Source organism: Tarenaya hassleriana, unplaced genomic scaffold, assembly GCF_000463585.1.
Source record: "Tarenaya hassleriana unplaced genomic scaffold, ASM46358v1 Cleome10, whole genome shotgun sequence".
Taxonomy (NCBI): Eukaryota; Viridiplantae; Streptophyta; class Magnoliopsida; order Brassicales; family Cleomaceae; genus Tarenaya; species Tarenaya hassleriana.
In genome coordinates this window covers 2,011,050-2,025,460 of record NW_010960188.1, presented here as the reverse complement: position 1 = coordinate 2,025,460, position 14,411 = coordinate 2,011,050, and the positions used below count along the sequence as shown (strand labels likewise).

At 43.1% G+C, this 14,411-nt stretch overlaps 2 protein-coding genes across 3 annotated transcripts; one reads left to right on the top strand and one right to left on the bottom strand.

The window, feature by feature from the left end:
* Positions 1-36: 36 nt before the first annotated feature.
* Positions 37-8,758, bottom strand: LOC104801425 (formin-like protein 20). The gene is given in 18 exon segments (XM_010524700.1): positions 37-875; positions 1,007-1,073; positions 1,170-1,238; positions 1,407-1,523; positions 1,604-1,675; positions 1,801-1,895; positions 2,045-2,126; positions 2,221-2,271; positions 2,386-2,466; positions 2,572-2,613; positions 2,753-2,851; positions 2,962-3,033; positions 3,199-3,319; positions 3,468-4,374; positions 4,377-6,195; positions 6,284-6,505; positions 6,704-7,407; positions 8,049-8,758. Coding segments are annotated over 18 exon segments (4,848 nt in total). The 5' UTR covers positions 8,122-8,758; the 3' UTR covers positions 37-720.
* A 1,772-nt stretch (positions 8,759-10,530) lies between these two features.
* On the top strand, positions 10,531-14,167 carry LOC104801405. 2 transcript variants are annotated; one of them, XM_010524682.2, is made up of 4 exons: positions 10,531-10,637; positions 11,671-11,933; positions 12,022-12,697; positions 12,811-14,167. In XM_010524682.2, exons 2-4 carry the CDS (start codon positions 11,697-11,699, stop codon positions 13,866-13,868), a joined length of 1,971 nt encoding a protein of 656 aa, XP_010522984.1. In that variant the 5' UTR covers positions 10,531-10,637; positions 11,671-11,696; the 3' UTR covers positions 13,869-14,167. The 2 variants fall into 2 exon arrangements, with proteins under 2 accessions (XP_010522984.1, XP_010522978.1); XM_010524676.2 differs by having other exon boundaries at positions 10,535-10,940.
* The last annotated feature ends 244 nt before the right edge of the window (positions 14,168-14,411 follow it).

Below are 14,411 nucleotides of genomic sequence, written 5' to 3'. Positions count from 1 at the left end.
TAGAACAGATTACAGGGGTCTTTGAAAATGGTCAAGAATCAAGAAACAGAACAAACTTAAAAGAGTGTCTTAAGATGCATAAACATGGATTTATGTTTTCAGATGTGAATCCTAAGAACGTATTGTGTTAATTATGGTACAGTTACAACAAAAAGACAAAAAAAAAAAAAAACTAAGTGGAGGTTACTACATCTCTATCTCTACCTGAACCCTTTGACGTAAACCCCCCTGTACAACAAATGATCTACCAAAACTTCCTCTATTGGAAGAGAACAAGAATGAATCTACTTTACAAAGTTAGAACAATGAATCAAATACCAATTGTCTAAATATAACGTGATGTAGCCAGAGTGGGTTAGAGCTTTGTACACGTCCTTGCAGTTGTACACTTGCGTAATCTTCTGCGCCTTTTCTGACCCCCGAGGGGCCGGCCTTACAGATGTGCCTGCGAAATCCATCCAGAAGAGGGTCAAGATCAAGATCATCGTTTCTCATCAAGTTCCATCCAAGAAACGTCTCTCTGGAACCTCGAGAGCAGGCAGAGCCAGGCCTTTTGGTGTTTGTGTTCATGTGCCTCGAGGAACAGCCACGAAACTAGCCGCCGGTTTTCGTAGTCAGACCAGTGCGGAAGAGACTGACTTGGGAGAGGTCCCTGAACAGAACCATGGAAAGAGGGCGGTTCCTTCCCATTGGAATGGGGGTGATGAGATTCAGTAGTTGTCAGCTATCTACGGCTTTCTTAGTGAGATTGACCCCTTTGGCCTTCTCCATCTCTGCCTCTTTCTCTGCTTTCTTCCTCTCCAGCTCGGCGTGCTTGACATTATCGTCGTGTGCTTTCTGGAACAACCTCGAAAAATTCAAGAGGGTTGCAGTAACTGCAGAGAGATCGATGTGTTACTATTAGCTTCTTCGAAGGCTTCAGGCCAATCAAACAAGGATTTCTATGTATTGCTGTTGGCAAACCCACAAGAGAAAGAAAGATAAAAGTTTGTAGACAGAATTTTACCTTGCTCGAATGGACAACGAGCAGGATCCTCCCCGAAATAGAGCGCAAGTGCATCGGCATTTCTGCCCTGTCCATGACAAAAACAAAAGCTTTATCATATGATCATAGGCAATGTTTATTGTAGGAGCCCGAAGGATCTGGAAGAGTTCTGTAAGAAAATTACCACTACAGAGTATAGATTCGTGACTGATGTCACCTCTTTATCGGCAACAGCAATGAACTCCTTCAACGTCTGGCCAAAAGAAGAAAAAATATGCATGAAATAATGGCCAACTCAACTTCTCGTTTGCTATTCCGCTTTACGTTACCAGCTTTTCATATTACAAAACCCGAAGTTCTAGTTATACAACTAATCGCAAATCATATGATTGATCAAAGTAAGCAAAATAAACCGACATACTTTACGAAAAACATCAGAAACAGGGCCATCATTTTCCGACGCGGAAAGCTCTTGCTTCAATTTCTCCAACCCTTTGATTATAGCTTGCATTTCCTCGGCCAAAGATTTCAGTTGTATCTGAACTAGACAAAATCCACAAAAATGATGAGCCAACTGATTATCATGCGTAGAGGATGGCAAAAAGCATGAATAAGAACCTTCGTAGCCGCCTCAAGACTGCCAAGATCCTTTGGAAAGTCCAGCAGAGACGGTGCCTTGGAAGCAAGGACCTGGGTAACAGAAAAAGGAAGTTTCGAGACCATTTGTCATATACTATTGAAGCAAGTCTATATCTTAAATCGACCTTCGTAAAGGCTAAAGCTTGGATTTTTAGATCGTTGTTTAACCATTATACCTTGCAAAGATAATGCATGAGAGTCATCTTGCTGTTAGCAGCTCGTGTATCGGTTAATTTCAATAAACTATCCAGCTTGAATCCAACTGCAGAGCCTGCATACATCGTAATATGTTAGGAAAAAATAAGCAACACCATTGTTGAATATGGATCACATTGAACAGCAAAGGGATATTATTGATCTGTTATTAGTAGATGGATTCTACGAAACAAAGAAATCATATAAGAATCATATAATGCTCACCCCTGGCAGTTCCTTGGTTCAATGTGTTCCCAAGGTAAAGAATCTTCTTCATAATTTCTTTCAGTTTTTGTGAATTTCGAACCTGATGTATGTCCAACAAAGGTTAAAACTATGATAAGTAGAACTGCAGTGAGAGACCGGATCAAAAATAGAGTTAACTATTGCAAACGCATTACCTCATCACATGCAGAATTTACAATATTTAAACTTTTCTTGAATTCTGTTATCTGGAAAAAGAAAAGGAAAGCATTGATAAGGACAGGTAGAGACCAGCAGAAACCTTATCCAGGAAAAATCGGATAACCAAATATAAACTACCAGTAACAGTAATACCATCCAACCTGAGTGCCGAACTGAATCTTGAAAGAAAACACTCGAAGTTTTGATTCTACTCGAGGCACCTTCATTAACTCCAGGAAGTACTATAACAACAAAATACATAACAGAAGAAACTAAATTAACTAGGAAAGCACATAATTAGAACAAAAAGTGTGAAAGATCACACAATATTTTAAACTTCATCAGACCTGTTCACACTTTCCCAAGGTCTGCTTGTCACCAGTGTAGTTCTACAACATCACCAAGCCAGGAATAAGAACTTTCGTCAGCAAGAAAAACAAGAGAATTTTGGGGGCTTGATTTCATAAGGACTATTCTTTTAAAAGGAACCAATTACATAGAGAATGTTTCACAAGCTAAAAAGGTCACCTTAAGAAGTTCCATCTCCTCCTTAGTTGGGCAAAATTTTATAAGATTCTCAACTTGATCAACATCTAAAACAGAATCATCCATTGCCAGAACTGCAGCCTGAAAAAATGCATACAATTATTGTCTCACTAAACAACAAATTACTAATCAGCATCGACTTCAGGAGAGATCAATCAAAAGGCGGAAAAACAATATATTTTGTAGCTTACCATCATATCAGGCAGCGGCATCTTAACTTTGGTAAGCATAATTTCCGTGTTATTGGCTCTTCTAAGGTCAATCTGAAAAACCAGATTACTTTTGTAAGCATAATATCCATCTTAGTCTCATACTTTCCCACTTTTGTAACCAAATTTTGAACCTGGTCCCACTATCAAACAGTAACCACTAGGTTCCTAATTACATCGAGGGTAAAAATATTGACAGAAACCACGGGTACAGCTTACCAGATGAACCTTTTCAGGTTTCGCCCCAACTGACTTCTGTCGGCCTCCAGATTTATCAACAGGTTTTGGCACCGTAGCAGAGAAAAGAGTCTCTATCTCTGATACGTCAAATTCTGGCGCTCTGGCACAAAAGAAGAATGAAGATTAATGCAGAGGAACCGTCATTAAAGCAAGTAACTTCACAAACCTTTTTTTAATCTGTATGCAAAGGTGTTATGAGAGAACCATAAAAGTAAAGAATAAAAACCAGCGTAATGGAAGTCCAATACGTTTGTACTTCTCCATGTTTCTGTAATTCTTCCCACAAGCTTCCCTGCAAGGCCCTTGTCACTTTACTCCAGTGTAATGGCTTCAAAGAAGATCTTTTCATTGCTGTAGCTCCTAATCCAGGACGTGCAAGGCCACGCCCCCTTCCCGCACCCCTCGGATCAATTGCACCTCCAACTCCAGGAGGTTTTGGTGCACCTGGAGGTGGAGGTGGACCAGGTCCACGGCCACCGGGAGGTGGTGGAGGCGGCGGTCCTCCTTTGCCCATAGGAGGTGGTGGAGGCGGCGGTCCCCCCATGCCCATAGGAGGTGGTGGTGGCGGCGGCCTTCCCCTGCCCATAGGAGGTGGTGGAGGTGTCGGCCCTCCTTTGCTCATAGGAGGTGGTGGAGGAGGGCCTCCACGCAACAAAGGAGGAGTCGGAGGTGGACCACCACCACCACTCACTGGAGGTGGAGGTGGAGGTGGAGGTGGGGCTCCAGGTCTAAGTGGAGACGGCGGTGGCGGAGGAGGTGAAGATCCAGTTGCAGAAGGGGGAGGTGGTGGAGGGGGGAGTCCACCTCCACTCAAGGGGGGAGGTGGTGGAGGAGGAGGTCCACGAAAATGAGGTGGAGGTGGAGGTGGAGGTGGAGATAGGGCTCCATATCTAAGTGGTGGTGGCGGTGGTGGAGGAGGTGAAGATCCAATTGAAGGAGGGGGAGGTGGTGGAGGAGGAGGTCCACGAAAATGAGGTGGAGGTGGAGGTGGAGGGGGAGATAGGGCTCCATATCTAAGTGGTGGTGGCGGTGGTGGAGGAGGTGAAGATCCAATTGAAGGAGGGGGAGGTGGTGGAGGAGGAGGTCCACGAAAATGAGGTGGAGGTGGAGGTGGAGGTGGAGATAGGGCTCCATATCTAAGTGGTGGTGGCGGGGGGGGAGGGGGGGAGGCGGTGGTGGAGGAGGTGAAGATCCAATTGAAGGAGGGGGAGGTGGTGGAGGGGGAGAACCATGTAAAGGAGGTGGAGATGGAGCTGTGTAATCCGTTGAAGGAGGAGGGGCTGAACCAATATGATTAAAGGGAGGAGGAGGGGGTGGAGGAGGTGCTGCAGATCCATATACCAGAGGTGGAGGGGGAGAGGGAACTTGAGTTGCATTTGCTTTTGTATTAATCGATGAGGTAAAAGGTGGAGGGGGTGGTGGAGGTGGAGTGGTAGAAGGGGGTATAGTCGCTGGAGTTGGAAAAAATGAAGCATGCACAGATTTCCAAAGTGGTGGTGGTGGTGGTGCTAGAGGCACCATGATTCCACTATTCAGCCTCTCGGATGCTAACGGGTGTGGGGGTGGAGGTGGAGGTGGAGGTGGAGGGGTAGAAGGGGATATAGTCGCTGGAGTTGGAAAAAATGAAGCATGCACAGATTTCCAAAGTGGTGGTGGTGTTGGTGCTAGAGGCACCATGATTCCACTATTCAGCCTCTCGGATGCTAACGGGTGTGGGTGTAGGGGTGGAGGTGGAGGTGGAGGTGGAGGTGGAGGTGGAGAGGGAGGCGGTGGTTGGGAAGCCTGAGATGGTTTAAATTGGACTCCAATTTGGCTCAATGAAGAGTATAGTGGGGGTGGAGGAGGAGGGGGCGGAGCAGCAACTCTGGAAGCCAAGTTCCCACAAACCGGAGGTGGCGGTGGAGGAGGTGGAGGTGATGTAGCTGCTAGTGAATATTGAAGAACTGATGTCATCTTACTAGCTAGAGAAGGTAGATGTGAAGGCGGAGGCGGAGGCGGAGGCGGAGGGGTCTGCACTAAAGAAGGTGTAGAAGAGGTCTTTTCCTTTGCGACAGGACCGCGTGACGAACAAATCGGAGACCGACTCCGCATCTCTGGAGCAGAAACGCTAGCTCTCAAAGATTTTGCCTTAGCATCCTTCAGAACAACCACCCCATCAAGAGATGAAGCTCTTTTCCAATCCTTGATAGAACTGGTAAGTGTAGCAGGTAAACTGTTAATTCTCGTCGGGGGATACGACACATGCATTGAATCTTTATATGAGCCCTTATTCGAGGGGATCCACTGGGATGCTGTATTTGGCTTAGCCATCCTTACATTAGGACCCTGAGTTTCTTGCAGCTTAGACTTCTGCTTGATTGTATCAGCATTTGTTTTATCATCTGTTCCAACTTGTTTCCTGGCTGTAGATTGCGTTTTTTCAGATTTCAGTTTGTTGAGAATGGTATATGTTTTCTGAGCTCTAGATTCTACATCCTTCTGCAAAGCATTGCCTTCTCCATCACCTTTCCCTTGGATTTGTTCTGTTCCAGAATCATTTTTCTTCAACTCCACTGTGCTTTCATTTCGCTGCATATCACCATCATCTACTCCTATATCCTTCACCGAGTCAATATCAGAATCTGCCTTCCCATCTGACCTGTACTTCACATCATCAACAGTAATATCCTTAACCAAATCTGTGCTAGAATCTGCATGAAGTTTATGATTTGAATCATCAGATGCGCAATCTAGAAATGCATGGGGCTCCATGTCCTCCTTCCACATTTCTTTACCCTCTGAATCATCTGAAGCAGCATCAACAACTACAAAACTATCTGAGTCTCCCTTATGCTCTATCCCATCAACCACACTGCTGAAAATCTCCTCCACCTCAAAAAATTCATCAGGTGAAGCCACGTCCATATCGCTCTCATCTTCTGACGGTGGGGCTGTTGTGATAGCAGACACAATGGCATCGGCATCCGTGAATATCACCTGATACAGGTACGAGTACGCATCCAAATTTTAACAGTCACAGAAAAAAGAGTGATCACTGATCAGTGAAAGTATAACAATGGCCTACCTCTGCCCTAAAATCCTTTGGGAACTGATCCTTCGCATCCCAAAGAGTATCTATCTCATCACGACTGAGTGTTAAAATATTAGCTCGCACAAACGCCGTGTGAAACATGACTCTGAACACAATCTCCTCGTGCACAAAATCATCATGCAAGTGTATACATTCAAGCACAACATCCCCTTGAACACGACAATGAATATCCAATTTCACCAGGGTACACTCTTCCTGCAGATCAGACAGCAACAATATGCATATTCTCTTAGCAGAGAAGCATTTGGCGGCATGTAATAGATTATCAAAGCAATCAAACCAGAAGTGGGAGAAAGAGACAGTGATTCATTTCTGAAGAAAGTAATTTTAAAAAAAAAAATCATGTACCAATAGCTGAACAATGTCAGAAAGAAGCACTAGTTTGTAGAGTACCTGTTGGTAGAGGCGAGCATGCTTCTTTGTTTTTGGAGTGGAAAAGAGAAGAATGGAACTCCTGTTGGATTGTGCTTTAGGATCCTGACCATAAACTCGTACAATTGGTCTGCAACCCTTTCCCCCTTCAAAACGTGGAAGATCTCTAAGAATCAGGCAATCCAAAAGAAGAGGTGTGTCTAGAGGAGGCCAATCAGAACCCAGATTTCTTCTTGAAATGTACTGAAGATATCTTAGTTGAGAAGGCTGCAGGTTCAAAGGAGACAAAAGATGAAGAAGTTCCTTTGGAGCTTGCTTGTAAACCATTTCAAGTGTCTTCTGCTCACCGTTATATTGCTTTCTGTACAATAAAAGTCCCGATAGCATAAAGGCAAGAATAGGCCATACTCCTCTTTCACAATGCATTAACAGCACATTCTGCTGACCCTCCAATGACAACCAGCTTTCGCTTGACCGTAGGAAGTGATGAATCATTTCCAGAGGTAACACTGGACAGCTCTCGTATGGCCGAGGATAATCCATTACCGTCATGTCGTATTGAGACAATATGTCTAAAATTTGACTCCGCTTTTCCCCTTCTCTAAAGTTGAACACCATGAAAGAAGCATCTGGGTAATGATCCTGTAGTTGTGCTACAATACCGCCCAAGTACACCTTGTACTCATCTTCTCCCAAAACGTCGGAGGAGAAACAGCTGTCGAAAACTACAACGAACAGAGAACAAAGAAACCAAAGAAGATGATGAAATGAACAACTCTGAACCTGACACTGCGATCAAATGACCCATAAATCTCCCAATTCAAGAATGTGATTTCACCATCGGAAAGTACAATGTAGCTTTCCTGAAGTTGGGAGCAAACCCATAAATATAGAACATTACGTTCTAAGTTTAAATACCAAAAAGAAGAAGAAGAATCTCAAATCACACCCTTTTTCGAGGCAGTGCAAAACCTAAAAGGAAAAAGTTGCAAGGTATGTAGCCTAGGGTTCCACTTAAAGAAACAAGGAAGGGAGTATCATCCTACAAAGCCGAAAAGTCATCAGAGAATAGTATTTCCACAATTGCATAAAGCCAGGTGAACCTTTTCCAGAGACAAATCCAGCTCAAATACCATCCATCTCAAAATCAACAAGGGCCGTTTGAAATCAACTCAGAAACCCTAAAATACTAGAACTTTCGGTGCAATCGAGCTGCCAAAACTTCAGACTCAGGGAATTCGCAACTCTAAAGCCCAGAATTCATCAAGTTTCCAGGAGACATAAGAAGTAAATGCCCCAACAACAAGAAAACCAAAACTGGAAATGCTATTTCCTGCAAGCACATGAAATCGTCGGAAAATCTTACCATAGACACGCTCGGAGATCTCGAGAAGCCGATCTGGAGGCTTTTTATAGAAGAAGCGTCGGAACAGCGCCATCTGATGGCGCTGTCTCTCCTCCGATCGTATCCAAACCGTCGATTTAGTATACCCACAAGAAGATCATCCTCGTTGCCGTGATTCTGTTGACCTAAACCCCAGATCCTCTTCCTTCTTTTCCAACTCAGATGCAAACCCTAATAGACCCAGCAAAACATCCCCGAATCTCCAAATATAGAAGGTCCAATCGAAGAAACTCCTCCTCTCCACCAGAGAAAAAAATCAAATTTGGAACAAACCCAGGTCGAAATACAGGGAATGACGCAAACCCAATTGCAGAATTCCAGAAAACTCGTGTCAAATCAATCGATCCGAGCACAATGCCGAATGAAATGGGAAAAACAATTGAAACCTCATCCAGCGTGGGAACAAAAAAAATGCTGTAGAGGGAAACAGAGGATGATAAAAAGAAGCTGATCGAATAGTAAGAAGGAAGTAACAGTAGAATCAAAGAATTCTAGACGAAGAAGATGAAGAAGCGATATTCTGAAGATTCTTCCGGCAATTGGCGAAGAAGATTAAAAATAAAAATAAAAACTTCTTTGAAGGGTTTATTTATTTTTTTAAGGTACGCAGCTTTCAATATTGGAATCGTCCGAGTTAACGAGTCATCGATTTCGATCGATCGAGGAGAGAGAGAGCGTACTGGACTTCCAGAAAAGAGTCGGTCCGAAAACGCTTCTCTCTCTATATCTATTGCTTGGCTGTCTCATCCTACGTGGAAATCCATATGATTGCCACGTGTCAGGGCTGTAAACAATACCCCTCTTGGATTTTGATGCATTCATTTAAATTGGAATACAACGTGTAAATAATATATACACACAAATGTGTATATATATGATGCCCCGCCATCTCTCTTCATCGTCTCTCTCGCGACTGGTGTGTCTCCTCTCTCGTCTTCGCGCCCGATGGAGTAAACTACGACATCACTGTCTCGGCCGCCGAGACGAGAAGCCGGAAGCTTCAACATCGATGACGCCTTACGTATCCGACGAAGCCGGTCCCTTAAATACAGACGAAATTTCGGATTGGTCTCGCGAGATAGGTAGATAGAACGGAATGAGATTCTACGCTGTTTATCTCCTTTGAGCACCATTACCAGATGTCGTTGTTGTTGTCAGAACAATTGGAGGTGGATTCGGTTTCACTTGCATAGACCAAGTGATTCGATTTAAAGACAAGTTGGATAAACATAATTCCCAGTTTAGAAAGGGCGTATCGTTGAGTTGCTTCGGTTTTGATTTGAGAAATCGGGATCAAGGGTTATGGTCTAATGCTTTCAAGTCCTGTTCAAAGACCAGGAGAACCATAAGGTGACATATAGTTCCTGTTTTCGGATGCGGTAGATAGATAGTTGTGTTGTGTCCGTAAATTTATTTGCTAAAGGATCCTATTTCTTAGGTGGAAGGTGAGGATGAAGCTTATGAATTTGATGATGGGCTAGAAGAAGATTGTGTGTCTGAAGAAGAAGAAGATGAAAGGGATAGCGAGGAAGATGAAGGCGACAGTGGCAAAGAAAGTGAGAGTGGTGATGACCATAGAGATTCTGAGATGGAAGAACTTGGGGAAGGGTACATGGATCTTTGTTCGCAAGAAGAGTAAGACTGAAGAAGATTGATTTTCTTGCTTTGCCTCGAGGCATGTTTGTGCCGCATGGTGATCCATTTGTTTTGTTGCGGATGAAATATGATCCTGAGAAACGCTGGTTGTCCATAATCTCTTCACCAAGAACAAGGGGACAAACTCCATAGACTTGTATAACCTCCAAGCAAGCCGCTCTGCTTTGTCTGGTCTTCCAGTTCCAACCTCTTCAACTCCAATGGCTTCACATGTTGAATCTCTCTCCTGCGTCCTGTCTCGCGGGAATCTGTGGAGTGCCGGCAAGAACAACACTGGTAAACAACCAGCTGCGACAGAGATCTTTGATCTGGAGACTTTGCTCGTATTTGGTTTTTGTGGGCAGTGTTGACATGAGACAGAATCATCCTTTCTTGATCAATCAAGGGAATATTTTATAAAAATAGGGGAAATATTCGATTTTTATTAGCCCTTTTGTTTCAAAATTCGAATATGGGGTTTTCAATGAAACAAATTTTCAAAATTTTGGACCTCAAACTCATATTTTTATTTGTAAAATATTGGTTCTAATAAGAACAATTATAGTAACCATTGTTAATTTAATGGAGTATCTTCAGTTCATGATCATACTTAATTAAGCAAATATAAATGGGCAGGATTCGGATTCAGATGCGGAATCATATATTACCATTTCCGAATGTGAATGCTAACTGATTTTTCTATGCCTACGAAATTAATAAATTCCAAGAGAAAAAAAAAAGTAAAAAGAATAAAGTTTCTTCACACATTTCGTCGAAAAAGAATCAGGGAGGCATACATTAAATGTCAGAAAGAGACAGCAGAGGAATCGGAATCGGAGTGTGCGCAGAAGGAAGAGAGAAAAGAAGAGGTTTTTCTGCCTTGTAGGGTCTCAAATCTCAAGTCTCGCTTCCTTTGTAAGTTTTCTGTTTGTTTCCTGAGAAATTCGCCGATTCTCCCTTCTCTCTCTCTCTCTGCCAAAATCTTCCTAGGTAATGGCCCAGCAGCAGATCCCCAGTACCCACTTCTCGCCCTTCTTGGGAATTTCAAATCATAGATCCTCACTCTTCCGTGTTTCTTCCGTTTTATGTGGGTGATCCCCATTTTCCCAGATCATAGTATACTCAGTCTATCTTCTGTTTCCTGAGCTGAAGATGAATGATTCGGAGAAAACCACTTGAGAGTTTTTGGATACCGATTTGTTTTCCCCCTTTCCTAAGGTGAGATTGGAATGCTCCGAAATCAGCCGCTCGCCGTTCAGATCTCTTTTTATCTTTTCTGAATTACGAGCGTTTTCCCTTTAGTTACCGGGTTTTCAAGTTCATAATCTCTTTCGCATGTTGCTGGACTGTGTTTATGCTGTTTTAAAACCCTTTCGATTCGTTATTTTGCTCATGGGTTATCGCTTTCGATTATGGTTTCTGGGTTCTGCCTCATCTTTTTTCTTTTTTGTTAGATTTGAGTGTAATCATTTTCGATGTCTCCGTTCATGTGTCTGAAATGCTATCATGGAGCTCTGTAATTATGCCTCTTCGTGCATGTATTATAAGCTCAATCATCAATGCCGATGTTCTTAATCGAAAGTTTAGCTTCCTTATAATCTGAATCAAGTTTAGAGAGTTGTGTCTTAGCCCATTGGCTCTGCTTCACTCTGATCTAGTTCCTTTCTCGTAACTGTCATTAGTTCCGCAGTGTTTGTCTGAAATTCCATGGCTTTAGTTACTCTGCACAACTTCATGAACTTGAGTTCAAATGGGTTACATGATTATCTGTGGAGCTCCTGTTGAGAAAAAGAGCATTAAAAAGATTGATGCAGATTGAGTTTATAGAACATGTACATCTGATGTTATCTTCTTGCTATAGATTGAGTTTAGGTTCTGGAAGAAGAAAAGACAGTTCTGGTTATGTCGGCATCGGTTCTTAATGCAATCTTCCTCTTTCTTGATACAGTGAATACTGAGTACGGGTTTATATGAATGAATTTTGCTAAAATGCGAGGGGAAGCGCAGCATGGTAGCCTGTTCTTGGGGTACAATTCAGAAGCCAATCAGAGTTTGTGGCCGGGAAAGGATACAGATATGGATATGGTCAAAACTGGTGGATTCAACTTGAACGGTGCATTTTCCTTTACGTGTTACGGTCTCTATCTGAAACGCTTTAAGGAATCTCTGAAACAGACAATGCTCGAGCATGAATCTGTCTTTGAAGATCAGGTATTTTCTTTCTCACACAGCCAAAGGGATTTTCAATCTCGGTATTTATATTGTCCTTCTATTAAGAGTTTGTTTCTTGTAAGTTCAGATCCATGAGCTTCATCGCCTTTATTGGAGGCAGAGAGAACTGATGGTGGAAATGGAGGGAACTTCCTCGCATAATCTACCTCGACATCCTGAGTCTTTGCCCCCGATTGCTGGTTTTTCTCGAGCTTTCCCTCGGGATTTCCCTAGAAAATGTCGTACAAAAACAGTGCCATGGATGAATTCAAATATTTCCACATTTCAAAGGAGCATTTTGCCATGCGAAGAACCCTCTACCCGGATTACAGCCGGGCTTTCTGGAACTGATTTCGAGAAATCTGGAAAGGAGGTTTTGGATCTTGAATTATCGGGTTATGAGTATCTTGATATCGGGGAAGGGAGAGTTTCACGTGATGGAGAAGTCCAGGAGGCTCCCAACTTGTGGAAAGAGCCGTCACCAAGAAGCATTTCCATGGAATCTGATTTCCAGCTAGATAAGTTACATCAATTTACGGATTCGTCCAAGTTTAAATGTGTTCTTGACTTGAACGAGCCGGCCGAGATTGAGGAACCATTGGAAATTGAGCTCAATCAGTTCATGAATCCAGTTACCGGCCTCTGCACTGCCAATGCAATAGTGGGAGAATCTAATACAAGGAATGATGGAGATTCAGAAAGTGGTTCACATGGGATGAACGAAGAAGCGCAAGACCAACTATTTCCTATAAAGTGTCAAGCAGGTGAGAAATGTATGTAGAGAATATGTATATATACACTCTAACAATTCGGGTAAGAAGCTAAATTGATTCCATCAATTGCTCTTGATAACCTCTGAGCTGCTTCCTTTCTGCAGAGAAGGGTATTGACTTGAATATGTCTCCGCTCTCATCTGATGATAAATCAACTGTTTCCGAGAAGATTGAGGCCCAACAACCTCAAGAGTCTTGTTCACATTCATCGCACGTAAACCACGGTTTAGGAGGGAGATCACGCATGGTAGTTCAAGCACTTCCGTCTTCCAGAGGCGTCGCATCCTTACAAAAAGGCCATAAACCGTTGTTCAGAAGCTCCAGAACTTGTAAGAATGTAAAATGTTACCCGAAAAACACTGGTGCAGCAACTTGTCCGCAGAGCAGAACCCGCAATGGCTCAGATTTGGCGACAAACTTGGCTGTTAACGAGGATGATGACCTTTTGCCAAGTACTGCCTCGTGTATTCCCGGATGCAAATCTGCTAGCTACCAACCGAGTGGAAGGAAGAGGAGTGTAAGTTCTTTGGGAAAAGTTAAAGGGTGTGGTCAAGGTAAGAAATCTAGAACCACACTGAAAAAGGCGAAGAGTTTTCTTGCAACAGAGGAAGATGATGATGACGAAGAGATAGCTGCAGCAAAGGCTATATTCAACATTTCATCATCCAATTCGGTCACTGTCCTAGAAACCTCTGCTATTACCAATTGTGACAGCCTCCATTGGTTTGCCATGATAGCTTCTTCTGTCTTTGAGGACCCTAAGAGTGAGTTTGGAGTATGTGTACGTGGATGCCACTATTCTTCCATTGGAATTCAGACAGAGGTAGAGGAGCACAATACAAAGCACAGGAAGGGCCGGGTCAGGAAGGGGAAGAGACAATACAGAGGTTTCAAGCGTAAAGTCCTCCCAAACGAAGTCTCTGAAGATCTGCAGACAGTGGGGAGGGGAATGGAAACTGCTGGCACGAAATGGAATGACGGGTACTGGATGAATAAGATCAAGAGCAGAATCTCGGTGAAAGAGAGAAGGCAACTGACTGATTCTCCTCATGAACAGATGGAGGAGAAAAGGGTTTTCATCGACTGGGGAAGAGTGAGAAGAGGAAGACGAGGTCCTAGAATACCTGCCGCCAATTTTCAGCTTGTCCTAAGCCAAGTGTAGGCCAAAAAGGTAATACAATACACACATAGTGGGCAGTTGGTTTTGAGGAATGGAATCCAAGATTTCTTTCCATTTTTGTACAAAATCTCGTTTTGTGGGGATCAGACCATGGAGAAGGTGGAGATTTAGGATCCAAGTCTTTTGGGTTAGAGCTAGTCAGTTACTTGTCAACTACATAGTACTCTCAAGTTCCACAGCAGTGTTACAAATCTCTTTTATTTTTTTGTTTCTTTTTTATTTTTGCAGTATCTTGTAATGATCATAGTTTTTATATGCCACCATATCCATATGACTCGCCATAGCATCTGTAGACTGTAATGGTCCTATATACATATATGATGATGATGATGATGATGAAGTCCCCCGGTTCTTAATGCAATCTTCCTCTTTCTTGATACAGTGAATACTGAGTACGGGTTTATATGAATGAATTTTGCTAAAATGCGAGGGGAAGCGCAGCATGGTAGCCTGTTCTTGGGGTACAATTCAGAAGCCAATCAGAGTTTGTGGCCGGGAAAGGATACAGATATGGATATGGGCAAA